This window comes from Gallus gallus, chromosome 2 (genome assembly GCF_016699485.2).
Source record: "Gallus gallus isolate bGalGal1 chromosome 2, bGalGal1.mat.broiler.GRCg7b, whole genome shotgun sequence".
NCBI classification, from domain to species: Eukaryota; Metazoa; Chordata; class Aves; order Galliformes; family Phasianidae; genus Gallus; species Gallus gallus.
This window is the reverse complement of record NC_052533.1, coordinates 54,811,545-54,833,031: the sequence shown is the minus strand read 5'-3', so window position 1 is coordinate 54,833,031 and position 21,487 is coordinate 54,811,545. Positions and strand designations below refer to the sequence as shown.

The 21,487-nt window shown below is 38.6% G+C and overlaps 1 protein-coding gene across 18 annotated transcripts in view; it reads left to right on the top strand.

Annotated features, from left to right (window-relative positions):
• TNS3 (tensin 3) overlaps positions 1 to 21,487 on the top strand; it is a 224,864-nt gene that overhangs the window by 112,244 nt on the left and 91,133 nt on the right. For 16 of the 18 annotated variants that reach the window (XM_040683154.2, XM_015275851.4, XM_046924026.1 and 13 more), the window contains 7 exons: positions 7,343 to 7,393; positions 10,425 to 10,547; positions 12,426 to 12,490; positions 14,755 to 14,838; positions 16,329 to 16,441; positions 17,314 to 17,374; positions 17,481 to 17,556. In XM_040683154.2, coding sequence (XP_040539088.1) covers positions 7,343 to 7,393; positions 10,425 to 10,547; positions 12,426 to 12,490; positions 14,755 to 14,838; positions 16,329 to 16,441; positions 17,314 to 17,374; positions 17,481 to 17,556 — 573 coding nt within the window. The remainder of the gene's footprint in view (positions 1 to 7,342; positions 7,394 to 10,424; positions 10,548 to 12,425; positions 12,491 to 14,754; positions 14,839 to 16,328; positions 16,442 to 17,313; positions 17,375 to 17,480; positions 17,557 to 21,487) is intronic. The other 2 variants (XM_015275852.4, XM_040683221.2) reach the window with 1 other exon arrangement.

Sequence of the window (21,487 nt, the reverse complement as noted above, 5' to 3'; positions counted from 1 at the left end):
GTGTTATGATCACAAGTGCTCATCCTGCTGGAGGACTTCAACCAACCAGACATCAGCTGGAAAAGTGGCATGGCAAGCTGTAGGCAATCTGAAGAGCAAGAAGAAAATGCACAGGCAGTGGAAACAGGGACAGGTACTGTGGAAAGAGCATAAGGAATCTGCCAATCTGTGTAGGGTTGGGGTCAGGAAAGCCAAGGCCCAGCTTGAGCTGAACTCGGCAAGGGATGCCAAGAAGAACAAGAAAGGCTTCTTACAGACATCTCTGCCAGAAGAGGAAAGTCCAGGAGGGCACACCACCTCTCCTTCCTCCCCTTCCCCCAGTGAGTGACACAGGCAAGCCGGTAACAACAGAGAAGGAGAAGGCTGAGGTACTTAATAACTCTTTTTTTGCCTTGGTCTTCTCTGATAACTTCTTGTCACACAGCCCTCAGACATTTGGTTTGGTAGGAGGGGACTGGGGAGGCAATGTCCTCCCTGTGTAAGCGAAAACCACATTTGTGACCACCTGAGGAACCTGAACACCCACAAGTCTATGGGTCCCTATGAGATGCATCCCAGAGTCCTGAGGGAATTAGCTGATGTAGTCACCAAGCCACTCTCAATTGCATTTGAAAAGTACCGGGAAAGATCATGGAACAGATCTTCCTGCAAGCTATGCTAAGGCACGTGGAAGACAGGGAGGTGATATGGGAAAATGAGCATGGCTTCATCAAGGGCAAATCCTGCTTGATCAACCTAGTGGCCTTCTATGATAGTGTGCCTGCCTCAGTGAATGAAGGAAGAGCCACCAATGTCATCTGTCTTGACTTCAGTAAGGCCTATGTCACAGTACCTCACAACATCCTTCCCTCCAAACTGGAGCGATACAAATTGGATGGGTAGACTGTTCAGTGAATGAAGAACTGGTTGCAGGGTTGAGTACAGAAGGTGCCGGTCAATGGCTCAATGTCTGGGTGGAGATTAGTGATGAGTGGTGTCCCCCAGGGGTCAGTACTGAGATGTATACTCATTAATATCTTCATCGGTGACATCAAGTGCACCCTCAGCAAGTTTGCTGATGACGCCAAGTTGTGGGGTGCAGTCGACACACCAGAGGGTCAGGATGCAATCCAGAGGGACCTAGACAGGCTTGAGCAGTGGGATGAGGAGAGCCTCATCAGGTTCAACAAATCCAAATGCAAGGTCTTTCTCCTCTTAGCAACCAATACAAGCTGGAGCTAGAAAGGATTGAGTGCAGCCATGCCAAAAAGGACCTGGAGGTACTGGTGAGTGGTGTGTTGGACAGGAGTCAGTAATGTGTCCTTGAAGCCCAGGATGTCAACCATATACTGGGCTGCATCAAAAGAAGCATGGCCAGCAGAATAAGGGAGATGATCCTGCCCCTTTACTCTATGCTGATCAAGCCTCACCTGGAATACTGCGTCCAGATGTGGAGTTCTCTGTACAGGAGCTACACAGACATGTTGAAGTGCTTCCAGAGGAGGGCCACAAAAGTGACCCATGGGATGGAACACCTCTGCTACATGGACAGGCCGAGAGAGCTGGGGTTTTTCAGCCTGGAGAAGATATGGGTCCATAGTGTCCTGATAGCAGCCTCTGAGTATTTAATGGCGATCTGCAGGCAAAAAGGGGACCAGCAAGTGTCTCTAGCAAGGTTTTTTTTGTAGAACAAAGGGAAATTGTTTCCAGTTTAAAGAGAGTAGATTTAGGTTAAATATAATGAAAAAGTCTTTTACAGTGAGGGTGGTGAGGCACTGGAACAGGTTGCCCAGAGGTTTAGTAGGTGCCCTGTCCCTGGAGACTCTGAAGGTGAGGCTGGATCAGGCTCTGGGCAACCTGATCTAGCTGTGGATGTCCCTGTTTGTTGCAGGGGAGTTGGACTAGATGACCTTTTAAGGTCCCTTTCAACTTTAAGGATTCTGTGATTTCTGGACATTGATTTTGCCTAAACTGTCTTTCACCAGCTCCTCCTCAATCAAGAGGAAGTCATCCTTCCTCCAGAGTCTGGGATTTCTGAGGGGCAGCGTTAGCACTAAACACTGAAGTGTAGAAGGTGTAGAAGGATCTCCACTTTCTCGGCATCCCCTCCTAGCAGAGTATTTAGCATATGTATATTTGTTACTGGTTAGACTAATACGAGTGTATTGCATTTTCTTAGTCTTGCATATACAAATGATGTGTTAACACTAATGTGCTGCTGCTGTTTTTCTAGTTAGAACTGTTTCTGTTAATTTTAACTCATATCATGTTTTGGCTGCATTCGTCTTTGCCCTATACTGTACCCCTTGTCAGCCCCCTGCTGATTTCAGTGTGTAAATTTGTTCTTGACCGATAAAACAGTTATGCTTGCTTGCTCTGTCTGTCCCTTGTCCTTATTGAAATGGGTCCAGACTGGTGAATTTTTTGTCCTGCTGGTACTTAGTGTTGTAATGACCACAGTACGCCTTTCATGTTATGTGTAAGATTGGGGTATGTTTCTTTTCCACTGTGTAGAGGATGGAACAGTTGCTTTTGCTCCCCTCATTTCTTTTAATTACTTCATTTTTTATTTATTAGATGATTTTGATGTAAATTTTAGGATTTTTTGGTTTCATAGAATTAAAGATTAATGTTTATAATTCCTTTCTAAAATATTGGTAACTGTATCTTGAATAAACAAAAAGAGGCTAAAAACAATGCAATTAATCTTCCACTTGCATCTATTTATTGCATATGCTTTTCTCGAAAGCATTCAGTAGCTGTTTTTTTGTTGTTGTTGTTGTTCTTGTATGTGAAATGTTGGTTCCATGCCTTCTTCTGACATGCTACTATAGTATCTGAGTTTTGTCCCTGCTATATGCTTCACAGGAACTTGGCTATGTCCCCAAATTTAAATTTGGCATTTGATAATGGTGGTGACAAATATCAATCGTGATTTGTAAAGTGATCTTAAATAAAAGTATAACAAGATACATGGATAAAGAAAAATTCTCACCAAATCACACAATTTTTTTTTTCCTGAAAATTGTAGGTTATTGATTTCTTACACTGTTTAAATGCACATTTGAATTCTGTATCATAAGAATAGGATTCTGGACTAAATAGTGTGGAAAGTATTTTTGGTTTAATTCCTGCTGAATTACACTAGGTATTTCTGGAAGAATAACTACAGCCTTAATTTCAAATGTTGATATATCTTCCTGAACTGAAATAGTATGGCCAGTGCGCACATGAATTTTGTTTACTGTTTACCTGTTTCAGTAGTAATCTGTTTAAAATGCAGACAGAATACTGGAATAAAGACTATGTTCCCTGTTGCATAAGGATGTTTTAAAATTTCTTTTTTTAGGGTTTGAGGTCAGTTAAAGTGATGTGTACCTTTTATGATTAATGGTGTGTGTGATTCTTTAACATTATGCAGCTTAAAATGCAAGCTGTTGTCTTGAATATCCTGTTATTTTTTTTGTTGTTAATTTTTGTGTATTTTTCTTTCTCCGAGTGAAATTCATGTTCACAAACCGTAATTTTCTCTAAAGATGATATAATGTCTTCCTTTTTTCACTGTGTCCTTGAGCATCAAGCAGCAGCTTCTAGAGGCAAAGTAATTTAGTTTTTCCTCTTGAGTTCTTAGCTTCTTTGCTGAGACTGCTGATTAATTCCAGATGAGGTTGTACACTTTAGAAAAGGGTTCTTAAGGTGTCTGTAAATAGTAGCTAAGTTCGTAGTAAACTTGTGTCTCATTTTTATTCTCATTCATATTTATGGTCTTTTTATTCCATTCTGGCAGTATAAGACTCCTTAAATGCTTGTGAATGTCATCTGTACTTAGATCTCTGTGATGTAGATTAGCCACATTATGAAAGAGACTCCGGCTCATTAACAATGTTTCTGTTATTCAGTATTAGTATTTCAGTTATTTGTTGTTGATAGGTGTTGATTCAAAGTATTTTCTGATGATACATTCAGACATACTTCTGTATGCTGCTTTTATTCATTTATTAACATCTATATAAACAGTCTGTATCCTTAGCTGTATTTTGTAAAGCACTAAGTGAAGTTTTCATTGACCAATATTTTGTGGACCATGCACTCAGATTCAAATATATAAGACATAACCACACCTTGAGGCATTTCTTTTTTAATACTTGAGCTGTATAGTGATTTTGCATGGTGTCCAGGTCTCTCTCAGTATACCCCTAACTAAAATAAATCCATGTGAAATAGATAAAACATAGAAAACTTTACTGTCTTTTTTGAAGTGTACATTTAGCTTTGTCATATAATGTAATGTATTGGCTGTGACAAGGGGGCAGAGGGGCCCATGGATCCATGTCCTGGGAAGTTATGGGGAAGGAAAAGGGAGGCAGATAGGCTTTGATGACGGAAAGTGATGGCAACGAGCTAAGGAGAAACAATTTTCTAAATATAGTAGCGGAATGTGAGATAATACAATATAACACAATGTGATTGGAAATAAAGCTAATAAATAAAATGAGAGAGTTTCTGAAACCAGCATCCTTACTCTCATGCTGTAGGTGAAGCAGCTAGGAAGCAAAGAAGGGGAAGTCTTTATCTTTCCCTGCAGATGGAAAACAGAAGTGGAAAAAATGAAGTCTTCTGGAAGTTGCAGTTCATTCTTCTCTTCTGAGACCAAGAGATTGGAAATAATGACAATCCATGGAACTGCAGCATTAACTTTTTAACTCCCAGTACACTGCATGATGTTATGCAAAATACTGATGATAACCATGAAACCATAACATTCCACCTCTTGTTCCACATCACTACATCATGCTCAATATATACAAACAATAATTAAGATGCATTAAACACACATACATGGAATTACTGACTCCATTCCCCCAGCATGAAATTCCCTTGTGGTATACATTGAACATCCCCGTTTTTCTGCATTACCCACCAAGTGAATGCAGGTCTGTGAAGAGGTTTGCCCTTGCCTAAAGCTGGGAAGACCCAAACTGCTTTTTCCCCAGCATGCTCTTTACATATACTACAGGGATCTTATCTCCCTCTACAGTATGTAGGGAGCTGGATTGATAGATCCTTGAGTGTTGACCAGCCAGGTGGCTTCTGCCAAATGCTTATCCCAGTGCTTAAATGTTCCGCCACCCATTACTTTCAACATAGTTTTTAACAATTCACTGTATAATTCAATTTTAGCAGAAGCTGGTGCATGGTAGAGGATATGATAAATCCACTCAATGCCTTGATCTTTGGCCCAAGTATATACAGGAGGATTTTTAAAATGCATCCCATTGCCTGACTTAGTTTTTTCTGGTGTGTCACCAAAGGACTTGTTTCTCGAGACCTAATATGGTGTTTTGGGCGATGGCATGGAGTACAGTATATGTTACGAGCTACCCAGTGGTTGCCTCCACCATGGTAAGCACATAACACTTACCATCGTGAGATTGTGGCAAAGTCAGATCAACCTGCCACACGTCCTCATATTTATACTTCTGCAATCACCCTTCCCCTCAGAGAGATTTCATCCTTTTGGCTTGTTTGGTTGTGGCACGTTTCACAGTCATGAATGACCCGTGCAATAGCATCCACAGTTAACTCCACCCCTTGGTCTCCAGCCCACTTATATGTTGCATCTCTTCCTTGATAGCCTGAGGTTTCATGGACCCATTGAGCTAGAAATAATTCACCCTTGTGTTGCCAGTCCAAGTCTATTCAAGCATCTCAATTTTGACAGCTCCATCTACCTGGTGGTTATTTTGTTTTTCTTCAGTAGCCCTACTCTTGGACATGTGAGCATCTACACAGGCACCTTCACAACCATATTCTGTTTGGGCAGCAGTGTCTTTCCACAGTTCAACAGCCCAAATAGTTTTACCCCTTCATTGCCAATTGTTTTGTTCCCACTGCTCCAACCACTCCCGTAAGGTATTTGCCACCATCCATGAGTCAGTATAAAGATAAAGCATTGGCCACCTCTCCTGTTCAGCAACATCTAAGGCCAGCTGGACAGTCATTAACACTGCAAATTGGCTTGATTGTCCCGTGTCTTCAGTGACCTCTACAACTTCTTGTGTAGGGCTCCATACAGCAACTTTTCATCTGCGATGTTTCTCCACGATGCAACATGCTCCATCAGTGAACAAGGCATATTTCTTCTCATTTTCTAGTAATTACTTGTATGGTGGAGTTTCTTTAGCACACAGTACCTCTTCTGCTGTTGATGTTCCAAACATTTTACCTTTGAGCCGGTTCCATGATAACTTGATTCTTGGATGGCTGAGGTTCCCAGTCTGAGCTCACTGTGTAATCAATGCAATCCACTTACTCCAGGTGGTATCAGTAGCATGATGGGTGGAGGGAACTTTTCTTTTAAACATCCAGCTTAGCACTGGCATTGAGGTGCTAAAAGGAGCTGCGTTTCAGTACCGATTACTTCGGAAGCAGCTTGAACCTCCTTCAGACATGACTAATATCTCCTTTTCAGTTGAAGTGTAGTACTCTTCAGACCCCCTGTACTTTTGACTCCAGAATCCAAGGGGTTGGACTTGAGTCTGTCTTGAGGTCCTTTACCAAAGGCTCCAAGTGCGACCACTCTCTCCAGCATCAGTATAGAGGATGTTCTTTACATCATGTTCCATCCATACTGGCCCTAGGGCCGCGACACAGGCTATCTCCTGTTTAATTTGTTCAAAAACCTGCTGCTGCTCAGGGCCCCACATAAAATTATTCTTCTTCCGCATCACCTGATGAAGGGGGCTAACAGTGAGGCTATAGTTTGAAACATGCATTCTCCAAAAGCCCACTACACCCGGAAAAGATTGTGTCTCTTTCTTATTAGTGAGCAGAGACGTGACAGTGATTTTGTTGATCACATCCGTTTGGATGTGAAGATGTCCATCTTGCCACTTTATACGTAGGAATTGAATTTTCTATGCAGGTTCTTTCACTTTGCTTTGCTTAATAGTGAAACCAGCTCACAGAAGGATTTATTCTCTCTCCTTTCTTGAAAACTTCCTCTGCTGTGTTGCTCCACACAATAATGTCATCAATGTACTGTGGTTGCTTTGGAGCATCACCCTGTTCCAGTGCAGTTTGAATTAACCCGTGGCAAGTGGTTGGGCTATATTTCCATCCCTGGGGATGATACGATGTAGAATACTGAAGAAAACCATGACTTAGTTTATTATGAAAAGTACCTAAAATACATTTACTTATGTCAAATGACTCTAAATGTTAATTTAGTTCAATAAAGTAGTAAGCAAGCCTGAAGTCCTACAACTGCCATTTCAATAGTAATCATCTGTTTCAAGTAGTGATTTACTATGTAAATTCTGAAGTTTTAATGGTTGATATTTTCTCTTTTCCTTCTCAACAGGTACTAAACCTTTCTGAAAAGAGGTATGACCTTACCAAGCTTAACCCAAAGGTATTGATTCTTTCCCATATCACACCTCTTCTTCTGTAGTGTTAAATATAATTTTAGTGACCTAATAAGTCTTAAAACTCTTCAAGACTTGCTGCAGAGTAAGATAAGTTTCAAGTATTGTACCTGTTTGGTCTGTGCTTTTCAAAGATATTTCTGTTTTCTTAGACTTCACACACTGGACCTGAAACCTGTTGTGGCTACTGAAAGAAAGTATTGAGTAAAATAAAGCTTACTCCAAGTATGCCTTTCTTGTGTATTCACAGGATATCAGTAGCTAATATTTGATATTATACTGTCCAATGGCTGAAGGTAGTGAACTCAACTAAAACACAAACTTTACTTTTATATTGTTGTTTCATAGCTTCTTCTTTGTACAATAGAGACATAGGGAAAAGACCTGTTGATGTCAGTCTTCTGTTTTTCCTCATACTTTCCCCTTCTAAGTGTTCTGTGTAGGTCACTCTGAAAGTAATGTCTCCTATTTGTAGCACAATAGCACAATAACACTGATAGAGCAGATTCTCAGTTACAGAACACTATTTTTCAACATAGTCACCACCGTAAAGTAGGTATTTTTACCAGTGATGGACAAAAGTCTGCATGCTGGGCTTGTGAAAGTCTGCATGACCATTTGGCCTGTGGCTTTTCTTTCTTGTCTCTGTCACCACTGCTGAAACACATCACCCACTGTCTCACTCTGCTAACATCCACTGTTTGGTCTCCATAAATGTTATTCAAGCATCAGTGATTGTCAATAGGTGCCATTTTTTCTGCACTGAGGAATTCAATTGCTTGCTAGTTTGTCATACTGCACCTCTGCTACCATCTGTCTCACAATAACAAACTGTAATGGAATATTGTTGGTAAGGTTCAATCTCTGATGCCATACCATCACCTCTGATATGTTAGACCGACATAATAAAAAAGAAGGCAGTACTTTTGGAGCAGCCGTTTTATTTGTTGTAAAAAATGAATTAAGGTTGTTCTTCAGCAGCTATTATAATGCATGAGTCAGACAGGTGTGTTCTCATTGCAGTAGATTTAATTTGGAGAAAAATATTTAAAAGGCTCTTATTCTTGAACTTTTGAGTACTTAATTCATCATGAAGGATTTAAGATGTTCATGGTTAGTGTTTTTGTTAGTGTTCAATATTGTCACTGTTAAAAATATGCATATAATACACTTGCCATCAGGCAACGGCCAAAGAGACAGAATGGAAGTAGCTTGCTGCTCAGTACCAGGTGAGTCCCCTCCCTGACTATTTCATCCACCTCATCCAGAGGTGCCCCTTTGCAGTAGGTATGAGGCTGTGAAATTTGATGGACAGGCAAACAGTTATGTGAATGAAGGACCATCAAGATTGGACGAGTCACCTAGAACTTTGCTCTATGTAATGACCACTTATCTCAAGAAAAAGAGGAGTCGCTGTCCTAGGTGACTCCCTTCTGAAGGGAGCAGGAAGCCTGATACACCAACCAGACCCATGCCATAGAAAAGTCTACTGCCTCACTGGGGCTTGGGCCTGGATAAGAGACATTAGTAGAAAACTCACTAGCTTGGTATGGCCCTATGATTATTTTCCATTATTGTTTTTTGATGTTGGCAACTATGAAGTAGCAAAAAAGTTCAAGGGCAATCAAAGAGACTTCAGGGCCTTAGCATAATTATTTAAAGGATCGGGGACACAGGCAGTCTATTTTCCTCTGTCCTTTCAGTAGAAGGAAATAGTAATGAAAGGAACAGGCAGAGCTCTTTGATCAGTACTTGTGTGCGTGGGTCATGGAATAGTCTAGACAGCACCAGGTCTCCTGGCACCTGATGGGATGTATCTTTCTCAGTGTGAGGTCTGTACAGGACTTAGCAGGGCTTATTGATAGACCTTTAAAATAGATTTGAAGGGAGAAAGGGATAAAGCCAGGCTCACCAGTGATAAGCTATGGTATGGCACACCAAAATTTGAGAGTGAGATCCTTCAGTCTGCTCTGTGAGTTGTTAGGTACTTTAAAACACTTTTGGAATGTTTCTAAATCAGTGTATGTAGATAAGGAGCAAGCAGGAGAAGCTAGAAGTCTTGGCTCTGTCCCAGAGCTACTACATCCTTTGTATAAGGGAAACCTGGTGGGAAGAGTCCTGTGACTGGTGTGTCAGTTTTGAGCACAATATAAGAAAATACATAGAGCATCTGAAGGAGAGACTTCGAAGATGGTGAAGCGTTTGGAGGCCATGAAATATGAGGAGCAGCTGAAGTCATGTGATTTCTTCAGCTTAGAGAAGAGGAGGCTGAGTGGTGACCTCATGGCTGCCTACGGCTTTCTCACAAGGGGAATGGAGGAGCAGGCACTGATCTCTTCTTTCTGGTGACCAGTGACAGGACCTGAGGGAACGGCATAGAGTTGCATCAGTGTAGGACCAGGTTGAATATTACGAAAATATCCAGAGTGTTCAGGCCTGGAACAGGCTCCCCAGTGCAAAGGTCAAGGCACCAATCCTGACAGAGTTCAAGAAGCTTTTGGATAATGCTCTCAGAAGTGTGGTTTGAATTCTGCGTGATCCTATCTGGAGCCAGGAGTTGGACTCCATGATCCTTTTGAGTCCCTTCCGTCTCAGAATATTCCAGGATAGTATGTTGAAGAAACAGTATTATATGGTGACTGCATATGAATAGGAAAATTGAATAAATCAAACCTTCTGCATATAAAGAAAGGACATTTTAAACAAAATAAAAACAACTTTTAAGTATTTGACCAGGTCAGTGAACATTCTGTGTTGTAATGTTGACCTTATGAGTATTTTGCTATTTAAAATTAGCTTCATTTCTAATTGAAAATTCTTTAAGTAATGAAGATCTTCAAAAATGTATTGATGTATCAGATGGGTTTTGGGAAGAGTTTTTTTTTTACAAATGTACTAGTTTTTTTAATCAAAGTGAAAAACAACAACAAAAACACTAGCCTGTTCTTCCCCTTAAGAGACCTGTTAACATTTTTACTTATATAATTCAAGCGTAACATGTGAAATAATTCTCTACAGATTATGGATGTGGGTTGGCCTGATCTTCATGCCCCACCTCTTGATAAGATGTGTACCATCTGCAAAGCTATGGAATCATGGCTAAACAGTGATCTTCAACGCGTGGTGGTGATCCATTGCAAAGTAAGTGAGTTTTGTGTCCTCACTGACTATCAGTTTGAATTTATTTTTGAAAAGATTGAAGAGATTTCATTCAACTGAAAAGATTCAGTTGAATAGGTAGGCTTAAATCCACTGAGCTTGCTTGCTTTTTATCTCTGCTTTTTTATAACTGCTGTTCTAGCCTCTGTTCTACTAGAGTATAGCATGCAATTATGTTAGTTTGCTTCTTCAGAGGACAGCACTTCTTGTGTAAGTTTACTTAGAGTCTTGAGTTTTTCCAGCTCAGAGGAAAATTCTTCAGAAGCATTTTAAATTCTGTGACACTTCTGACATTTTGTTGCTGGGCAAGCATAGGTAACGTATCATGGGCTTAACTTCAGTAAGTTGGATACATTGCAGATCATCATAGGTTAAATATCCAAACTGCTTTTAGTATGCTAAAGTGGGTGTTCAGGTCTGGCACAGCAGTGTACCTTTTTTCTGTATTTTTCTATACCTTTGTATACCTTGTACCTTTTTCTATATTTTTTGTATGTATTGGAAAATGTGGCCCATGGTGTTGAATATATAGCACAGATCTGTATCTCAGAGATTATCACTTCAGTGTATAGTATGTTTGTAGGAAATTAGTGCATTAGGTACCTCATGGGCCGAGAGGTTCTGTCTGCGTAATTGCACTGTCGTACAGTAAAGCTTGCTATTGTGCAGTGCTGCTGCTTCTCCTTGCTCACATAAGAAAAATAAAGAAAGGCCTGAATTAGAAACAAATTAGTTCTGAACAATGAGTTCAGAACTGAGTAAGCAACTGTCTTTTGACACTTGAGGTAAATCTGTTCATGTACTGCTGGCAGATGTTATGTTAAACAAAAGGAGGGTGATATGGGACTGAAACTTCTCAACTTACAGTGAGTTGTATAGTCTCTAGTCATGTGTTACTTGCAGGTAGAATCAAGGCACTAGGTAATAGCCGAAGGACTACAGCCAGGAGGATGGCCTGTATATAGTAAAGTAAAAAAATAGCAAAGTATTACTAAGTATTTTATTTGCAAATTGGCATGGTTGATTCATGCCTCTTGGTAATAACTTAAAAGTTTTTGAACACAAAAACAGATGCAACTATCTTGTGTCAGTTGACAGTCTGAAAATATTTTGAAATTAGCAAGATTTGCCACTTGGTAAGTTGTATTGAATTTAGATCATACAAAGTATTTAATAAGATCTCGAAACTTTTTTTTTTTTTATACCTCATAGAAAAATAAGCAGCAGTTGGTAGCCTGCTGTAGGTAGGGATTAAGAAGGTAAAAGCAACAAAACCTGTCAGAAATGAGGTGCTATTCTGTTGTGGTTTAACCCAGCAGCACCACAAGGTTGTTCTCTTGCTTTCCCCTTCCCAGTGGGATGGCAGTGAGAATTGGAAAAAGCAAAGTAGAACTCTTGGGTTAAGATAAAACTATTTACTAACACAGAGAAAAGGAAAAGGATAATGATTATATATAGAAATGACAAATACATATATAAAAATGTATATAACAAGTGATGCACAAGCAATTGCTCACTGCCTCCCGACCTAGATAATGTGACTGAAGAAAATCATTACCGCTGGAGAGCTAGGCTTTACTCTACGTTTTGTTATCCATTCGTGCAAGCTTTCTGCTAATTCAGTGAGACTTGACACACATGCATGTAGAAACCCTACTTAACATTTTTCATGTCACTTGTCAACCAGTTTGCAGTAGAGAGAGAAGCTACTGTCTGTCATTAACACTTTTCAAACAACACATGAAATGCATGACCAAAGAGAGTTTGTGAATCTCCTGTTGTAAAGTTCTGTTTAGTATGTGCCAAGTAAAATAATCATCTGCAGTATAGATTAAATAAATAATATCTTTCCTGATGCAGGGAGGAAGAGGAAGGATTGGCGTAGTCATATCATCGTATATGCATTTCACCAGTGTTTCTACAAGGTCAGTTATGAATAATGGAAAGAAGGAAATATATATTGTGCATTTTTTACAAAAAGGAAAACATAAGAAAAAGATGTTTTTTGGTTGTTGTAGCAGTTCCGTGCTTAAGGTTTGCTGTCATGGCTTCTTGGCAATCTTGGGTCATGTCTTAAAACAAGAGATTTTTCTTGTGGTCCTGTTTTCCAGGAGGAGGTTGGACCAGGTGAAGACTTGAGGTCTGTTCTAATCAGAAAATCTATGATTTTTGCAAAAAATATATATATGTATCTAGATGATCTTTCAAGATGAATGAAGAAATATGCAAGAAACCCTTTTTGTATAGTGTTACCATCTTTATGCATCCCTTTTCTATGTCCATCAAGTTATCTCTTTTGAAGCAATGAGAAACTATTCCTAAAGTAATTGAGGAAAGTAGTTAATAGAATGTGGAATGAATATTTTAATAGGAAATTTCCAGACATTGATCAAAGTGCAGACTGCAGTTGAAAATATCATCTGAATCTTATCTTGCAGAACCAGGTCTTCAGTTGATTTAAACAATAAGTGTCTGATTCTTTGGTTTCCATTTTTTTCTTTTAGAGTGCTCATATTATGAACTGACAAATGACAGTTTATGTCAATAAAGATTAAATTTTATACATGCTGTCAATTGGATGAAGTATTTTGTTTTTTGTTTTTGCTTTTTAATCAAATTGTTTTTCCTTAATGTTGTTTTTGCTATATGTATGTAAATGTTATATGTTTATATATTGATACACACACACATATGTATGTGATTATATATATACATATATACTTATATAGAAACATAAACATATAAAATTTCCACTCCAAGTGCCATGGTTAAGTCAAATGTTATTCTGAATTCACACCAACCTGTCAGTAATGAATTTCAGTACTCCAGTGGATGAAACTCTGGATCACTATAGGCTAATAGCAAATGTCTCATGGGTGAAAGCCTATGAGAATGGTGTGTAAAAACTTTCAAAGCAATATGTCAGAAAATAGTTTATGTAAGCCTGATCGACAGGTAAAAGTAGGTTAAGAAATCAAGTGCATTAAATATTCACCAGTATATACTGAAGAAATAAGAATGCAAGTTACTCTGAAATTAATGCCTCCTATTTATGTCCATGGAAACTACAAAAAATACAAAGAACACAATACTATCTGATAGAGCACATTCTCAGCTACAGAACACTAGTTTTAACACAGTCACCACCATTAGTTATGCATTTTCACCAGCAATAAATGTGAGTCTGCTTTTTTTTTTTGGGGGGGGGAACTCATTTAATTTAAGTGAGACATGGAATTTCAAATTGTAGATGCTAGAGTCTAATTATTTTGAAACATTTTTTTAGAAAACATCCTGATGCTAATTAACACTGTCAGCTATATCTGTTATGAAGCAAATGGTTTCGATATAACAAAATGAGCATAGCGTGTTACTTGAGATGTGTGACTAATAGCTTTCTTATTGATTTTTGGCACCTCTGTTTGTGGTGTTTTGATTTTTTTTTCTGTACCCTCTTGCATTCATCTACATCGATCAGGAAGCCCCCCATTAGAACCACTTCTATTCTGGGCAGAGAATGGAAGAAAGTGTGTGTTCTTCTGAATACGTTTGTTCCTTAAGTGTACATTTGAAGAGTTTGTAGGTATCTGTTGGAAAGCATTTATCCTTCAAAGATACGTATCTTTATTTAAAACATTCATGGCCTTGGTGGCTGAGGGCAGAAGAAACAAAGATTGAATAAATTGTTTGACTGCTTGAATGATCCTCTAGCCTGGCATATCTTGCACCTCATGTACTGTATTACAGTAAGAGCTAGGTAGTGCTTTTCATCTCCATAGTGTTGCTGCTGCTTTTTTAAAAAAAGGTAGTATGTATTTCTCTCATAACTCACCTACTGAATATTGTAGAAATTATGGCAAGTATCCTTTTTCTTGTTTTTGATAAATTGTATTGCACTGTGTCATGATGGAAATATGCAGTTCAAATAATTGAATAAGGGAGAAGATACTTGGACTCAAGAAGAAACCTGCCCTAAGGTTTGGAAAAAGAAGGTGTCCATAAGAAATAAAAAATATGGTCTGATGTGTAAGTGCTAGGGTTTCTGCTTAGATACTTATTTCTTTCCTTCTTCCTTCATTTCCTTTTTTTCCCCTCCAACTACCTTGCCATATTTTAAGCAGTAACCTGCTGAATTTCCAGGATAACACCAAAATGGAATAACATGGTATCTGTGCCTCTGTTTTGACAGTGCTGATCAGGCTCTAGACAGATTTGCTATGAAGAAATTCTTTGATGATAAAGTTTCAGCTTTAATGCAGCCATCCCAGAAAAGGTATTTGGCTTATTTTTAATTCATACCAATAAAAAATGTCATTGCTATATTCTGCCCCCATACTTTATTCCCTTCTTTGCTTTATGAAGGCTATTTCCAAAAGATCCTCTAGTAATTTCTGAATTCTTAATACTTTATCTTACACTAATCTTGATTGATGAAATTGCACCCTCAGTTCCTTCATATAGCTTGAGGAAGATGAGACCTTCCATACCACACAGCATGTTTTCTTACTGTATTGTTTGATAGCAAAAAGATGGTATTACTGTTTGTTTCTTACTTGCTTCAAGATAAAATCTCGTTTTTATGTAGTACTAATGATGTGTATGGAGTATTTTTTGATTAATGTGCAATAAAGATTTTTTATTACCACTTGCTTGTAGGATCTGTAGATTATCCAACTGTTCTGTGTCCATGCTATTTTTTGTCAAAACATGCATTATCTATTCTGTCTATCTGGATGTCTTACCTGTTTAGTCCATCTGCACAAATAAGATTGTGTTAGGATTCAAATGAAGCAGTTTGGGAAGTGAATAGTACTGAGGTTGGCTGTGTACCTGCTTTTGGCATACAGTAATCAAGGATTCAGTACCAAAAGAGACTGATATCCATTAGACAAGTAACTGTGGTACAGCTGAATCTTCTAGAAATGTAAAAATTCACCTGGATTTGATTAAATAATTACTCTTTAGATTTGGTTTTACTAAGCATGTACAGAGTAGTTTTTAGAAGTTGTATAAAGGATAAGGTTTTGCTAGTAATTAAACTAGGAAAAAAAAAAACAACATAAGACACTTGATTTTCTTCATCTCTAAGAAGAGCTTTTCCATTGCATCATTAAGTTACTTGGTGTGTTGAACAGCCCTTTTTCACTGGAAAAATAATAACTATGCTGCGCTGTGCAATGCTGTGCAATCTATGGGCACTCCTGCACTATATACATTTCTAAATAAAAGTAGCAGCAGTACAATGATTTTGACATTGCTATGATAATTTTCCTCTGGTACTGAATGAGATTACTTCCTAGTAAAAAGGTGTTATTTGCTTACATTAGACTTTCTGGTAATATTTTTGATGAGGACATTTTTTGCTTCTGTTTTAGTGAGGAAGTGTGCTTCAGTGTAAATGTAGTGGGGTCCATTTCATGCTGTTGCAAAAGCCAATTCAGACTTCTAGTTGTGAATAAAAATGCGTACCTAAATGATTGATTTCACTATTGCTTCTAGTTGCTTTCATATTTAAAGTAGTGATGTAAATAACTAAAATGAAGACTTTTTTAACAGTAGCAGTAAAACAGCTAGGTATTTAGTAATTTTGTAAATTAAAATGCATTTTCATGCTGTTTTGTGAAGATTATTCTTTTAGAGTTATAAGTAAAGTCACAATGCTTTTCAGTACCCATGGACTAGAAATACTAGCGTAAAGAATATACTTCCCTGATAGACCGTATTTCTGCTATTAGCTAGTTAAGATAAATTTTGTATTTTTAGATATGTGCAATTTCTAAGTGGCCTTCTATCTGGATCCGTGAAAATGAATACAGCTTCACTTTTCCTGCACCACGTTATCCTTCATGGCATCCCAAGCTTTGATGCTGGTGGAGGTAAATTATGTATCTTTTCAAATCCCTGTGTAGATTTAAAGCCTTCTGTTCATTCTGAAACTTGCTAAAAGTCATGTGTAAAACTCAGAGTAACAGGAAATCATAGAATGGCTTGGGTTGGAAAGGACCTTAAAGGTCATCTAGTTCCAACCCCCCTGCACTGGGCAGGGTTGCCTACCACTAGATCAGGATGCCCAGGGCGCTATCCAACCTGGCTGTGTACACATACAGGGTGTGGGCATCCACAACATCTCTGGGCAACCTGTACCAATGCCTCCCCACCCTCTGAGTAAAAAAAATTCCTCCTAATATCTAATCCGAATCTCTCTTTTAGTTTTAAAAAATTCCCCCTTGTCCTATCACTGTCAGGCCATGTAAAAAGTTGGTGAGTTGATGCTCCTTGATATCAGTCTAAAAATTCCCAGTAAATGAACCAGAAGAGAAATACTGTATAATGAAATATTTTTTTGTCTTCTGTTAAATGAAGAAATGATGCCTGTTTTCTGAACAGTTGTGCTCCCAGTTCCTGTAGAAGAGCTGTGAACCTGATCATGTTTTATGGTCAAGTTTCCTTCTTCTTTAGGAAATAAATGTAATTATAATTTTCTTTCTTCTCACTAGAATCCTTTAAAATCACCTTCTTCCCAATTCAGATCTAGTCTCAAGACCAGGAAGTAACTTTTTCTTAAAGTATAACCATGCACTTTTTTTTAAGAAAAAGCCAATTATGCTTTGGAAGGTGTATTCACAGTCCATGTTCTGTCCCTTTGCATGCCACTTTACTCATTGTGGATATACATGAAATTTCCTAGGTCTAAGATTCAAAATAAAAAAAAATAATTACAAAAATAACCTTGTTGACTTCTTCACAGCTTGTCGGCCTTTTCTGAAGTTATACCAAGCTACCCAACCCGTATATACATCTGGAATATAGTAAGTCTTAGTCATTTTCCTTTGTTTTTGAATATGTTTTAATTCTTACAATTACAGAATTCCATAATTCTGTGTTTCTGTTTGCCTTTTTTTTATCTCCTTTAAGTAGTGTAGAGTCAGAAAATCAAAACCGAATCTGCATTGCTATAGAGCCAGCCCAGCTTTTGAAAGGAGATGTTATGGTAAGTTAATCGTATTGAATGACGGTCTAGTATTGTGCCATTGAGATTATTGTCTCTCTTCTGTTTTGAAGTTTTGTAATAAATAAATACATAAATTGAGCTAACAGAGTCATAGAATCATAGAATGGGTTGGGTTGGAAGAAACCCTTAATCATCTTAGTTTCAACCCCCCTGCTATTGACAGGGATACCTCCCACTAGACCAGGCTGCTCTAAGCCCCATCCAGAATGGCCTGGAATGCCTCCAGAGTGGGGGAATACACAGCCTCTCTGGGCAACCTGTTCTGTTGTCTCACCATCCTCACAGTAAGGGATTTCTACCTGATATCTAGTCTAAATCTACTCTCTTCTGGTTTGAAGCCATTTCCCCTCATCCTGTCTCTGCATGCCCTTATAAAAAGTCCCTCTCCAGCTTTCCTGTAGGCCCCCTTCAGATACTCGAAGGCCACTATAAGGTCCCCGCAGAGCTTTCTCTTCTTCAGGCTGAAGGGCCCCAACTCTCTCATCCTGTCCCTATGGGGGAGGCGCTCCAGAAAAACTGTTCACCCACTAAAGTTGAAATGGGGAGTTTTAAAACTATCACCCATGGTTTCCCTTTGCTAAACTAATATATTGGTTCTTAAACTAGTGAACTAATTCCTATTGGTAAACAAACCAACCTATATAATGGTGGGGGAATGGGAGTTTGGGGCTGTTTGGCCCCAGACTGTGGATTCAGTACAGGTTGCACATGAGTCCATCTGTCTATCTCTGTTTCTGCCTTCTTGTTAGTACACAGCCTTTTGACAGTCTCCTGCAGCTCAGTCACCTGTCTCAGGAGGTCCTTCACCGTGGCACAACTTAGGCGAGTTTGCCACTCATCTCTGCTCTAGGAGCAAGGTCCAGGCACTTCCTGCCAATCAGGGTCTGCACAGCTTCTTCTTCCTTTACAGCTCTGTCTGGGTGGAGGTATTGGTAATGTCCAGGGTAGGTGGTGCATACTCCCCTTTTAGAGCTGCAGTCTTAGCTTGGCATTGAGTGCTCACCATTCTGCCTCAAGGGTTAGCTGGAATGAGTGCTACTTGCTTCTGCAGCTGACTGAACCTCATTTCCTTGATGTGTGATCTACTACCCCGGCTGCTGCAGCATGCTATGGGTGACACCCACCCTGTTTGCCTGCCCTGTGCTTGGTAGGCAGTGATACGTTGCTCTCCTCCCTGAGCCTTCTTTTAGGGGTGTGGGTGTAGTCTTTGCAGTGCCTATAGCATGTCAGCCTCTCTTGTGAGAACTGCCCATAGCTATAGGGTCGCTCTGCTTCATTGGTGTTTCCCTGGCAAAGGAAACCCCTGAAACCTTGTACCTTGAGATTGTTTGCTCTGGTACTGGCCAAGCTGGCTCCAAAGCAGCTGCTCTCTACTACTGATACACTACAAAGTAGGTGAAATACTAAAAAATTGGTTAATAATTTAGTTACCCCCCTTGATTTTTACATGATTGAAAATTCCTATAAAGCTCAGACTGGTATGTTTAAAGGAGCCACAGGAATTTCTCTCAGCATTTCCATTTTGTAGCATCACCAAATATGGTAATGTCTGCAGTGTTATCTATATAAAAATTGTCTTGGGGAGTATTTGTAACTCAGTGTTAGATTATCCTTGTCCTGCATCTTGGCAGGCAAGATCTGCAATCATAAAACTAGATGCTGTTTCCTGTGTGCAAAGCGTAACTAACATTGAATTTCAGCACTGTCATTTTATATCTCTTTGCTTTCTTTCTTGCTTGTGATTTGCAGTTATGCATGAGGTAAGTAAAGAAACATGGTTGCTGTGCCTTTCAGTTAAGCTAAGAGGGCAGGGGGATCAAGTAGAATGAATAAGGATGGGGTGAGACTATAATTGTGAAGAATTAGTATTCCTGATATATATATTGCTAGTTGGTTTCAGAATGACTTTGTATACAATGTACTTTTTTTAACTGAGAAATGTTAGACTTGAATGTTTCCTGTTTTCCTATTCCCTTTCCTCTTTCCTTTTTTTTTCCTAAATTTTGAAATAATCTTTTAAATTTTCTTCCTCCTTCTTTCCTTTACTCTTTCTTCTCTTCCCCATTCAATTTAGTACATCTTTCTATATATCCTGCACATCTAATTTTTAAATATCCTGTTTTAAATTTATTTTCTGGATGTCTGGGACAATTCCAGATTCAAAAGATTTTTTGTGCTTATCAGAGGGATTGTTGATGCCTACACAAACCGTATATGCAAAGTGTTTAGAAGGAAAAATGAGCAAGGAATTTTTTCACTAATGCTTTTTGAAACAGATCAACTTCATTAATCCCAAGCTATTACTGAATGTAATTCTTCTGAAAAAGCCAGCATCTTATTCAGCATGGCATTATTTCCCAAACAAAGACTTCCATTCAATTATGCATGTTTATTGGCAATGATTAAGCAAAACGATTAGGGATTTCAGGAAAAAAAATATAGGATGCCCTGCCTCCAATTCCAAAATGTTTATCTAATTGAACAACATTGCTTTGAAATAATTGGTTTGAAAGGCTTCCTTGTCTTAGGTTTAGAGGATTCATTAAGTGATGATACAGCAAAGCCATAGCTGCTGAAAAGCTGCACTGACATCTGTAAATGCATATAGTTATTTCCCAGTATATTTCACTAGCTTGTATTATTTTTTTAATCGGTGCATCAGATGATAATGGAGTCAAAATTCCAAGCTAGACTTCAACTCTTAGTTCTTTGAAGGCAACAGCGTAGCAGCACTGTCTTCCTTACGGTCGTTAGTTTAACCTAAATTTCTAAACAAATCCCTCTAACCAAACTTTAACCAAACTAAATGCTTTTTGAAATAAAGAACATGCATGTCATCTTCAGCGATCATACTGGAAAGCTCTCTCAAAACTGAAAGCCGCATCTTGATTGTTTCTTATAATCACCATAAAGTTGCCTGATTAGATTAGAATCACTGGCAGCTTACTTCTGTTTCTGTATAGATTTAAGTAAATTTCTGTATAGACTAAGTGTTTTGAGGCAGGCTTAAATTGTTAATATGACATTCACACTTGAAAATGTTTCTCCCTATCGGGTCTTTATGCACCACTCTTCCTATTTCTTTCACAAGTTTGGTTAGAATGAGAACTTTTGGAGAAGTTATTTTTCAAGTGAATGACTAACCTCTTAACTGAAAGGTGGAAGAAGGAGCAAAGTTTAAGCTCTTCAGCAGGATAGTCCTTAGGGCTGCTGCTGAAGAGACAAAAAGCTATCTCAACATGAATAATATGAAAAGAGTGTCCTGCTGAGTCGAACAGATCTTTGGAAACTGTTACCTTTATTTTCCTTCTCTGAAAAGCATGATGCTTCAGACTCAGTTGGACAAGAGGTGGGGGCCGGTAGTTCATTCAAGGCACCTTATAGCCAAACCCATGTATGATTTTTACAGATGTATTTTGACTGCTTTTTTTCTGTGTCTTTGCTCACAGATACACCTGGTATACGGTCTAAAATGTATCACTTTTTGTATGCACCGTGTCAGTTCTGATGAACTGCTCAAATTTAAGGCATCAGAGAATTAGTGTAATGAAGGACAGAAAGCAAAAGCTTACGTTAGAATTTATAATCCTGTCTTGTATTACTCCATATTCCTTCAGTTTGAATCACTATTTGTTCCTCAGTTATTCATTATCTTCTTTCTAAAATACACTTTTTTTTTCAGTCTGGATTAGAAAAAGATTATTTTTATGTTACATTATTATTTTTTGTTTTCAATATTTTCGGTAGCATCCTTAATTATAAAACCCTGAGATCCCTTTCAGTCCGGTGATTAATGTAACCAAAATGTTGATTCTTGTTTTCCTGTAAAAATGCTTAGTGATCATGTATTGCAGTTGACTAAGAATTGGTAAGTAAAATATCAATAGGCCTGATCTAAAGGAGGGTTGTG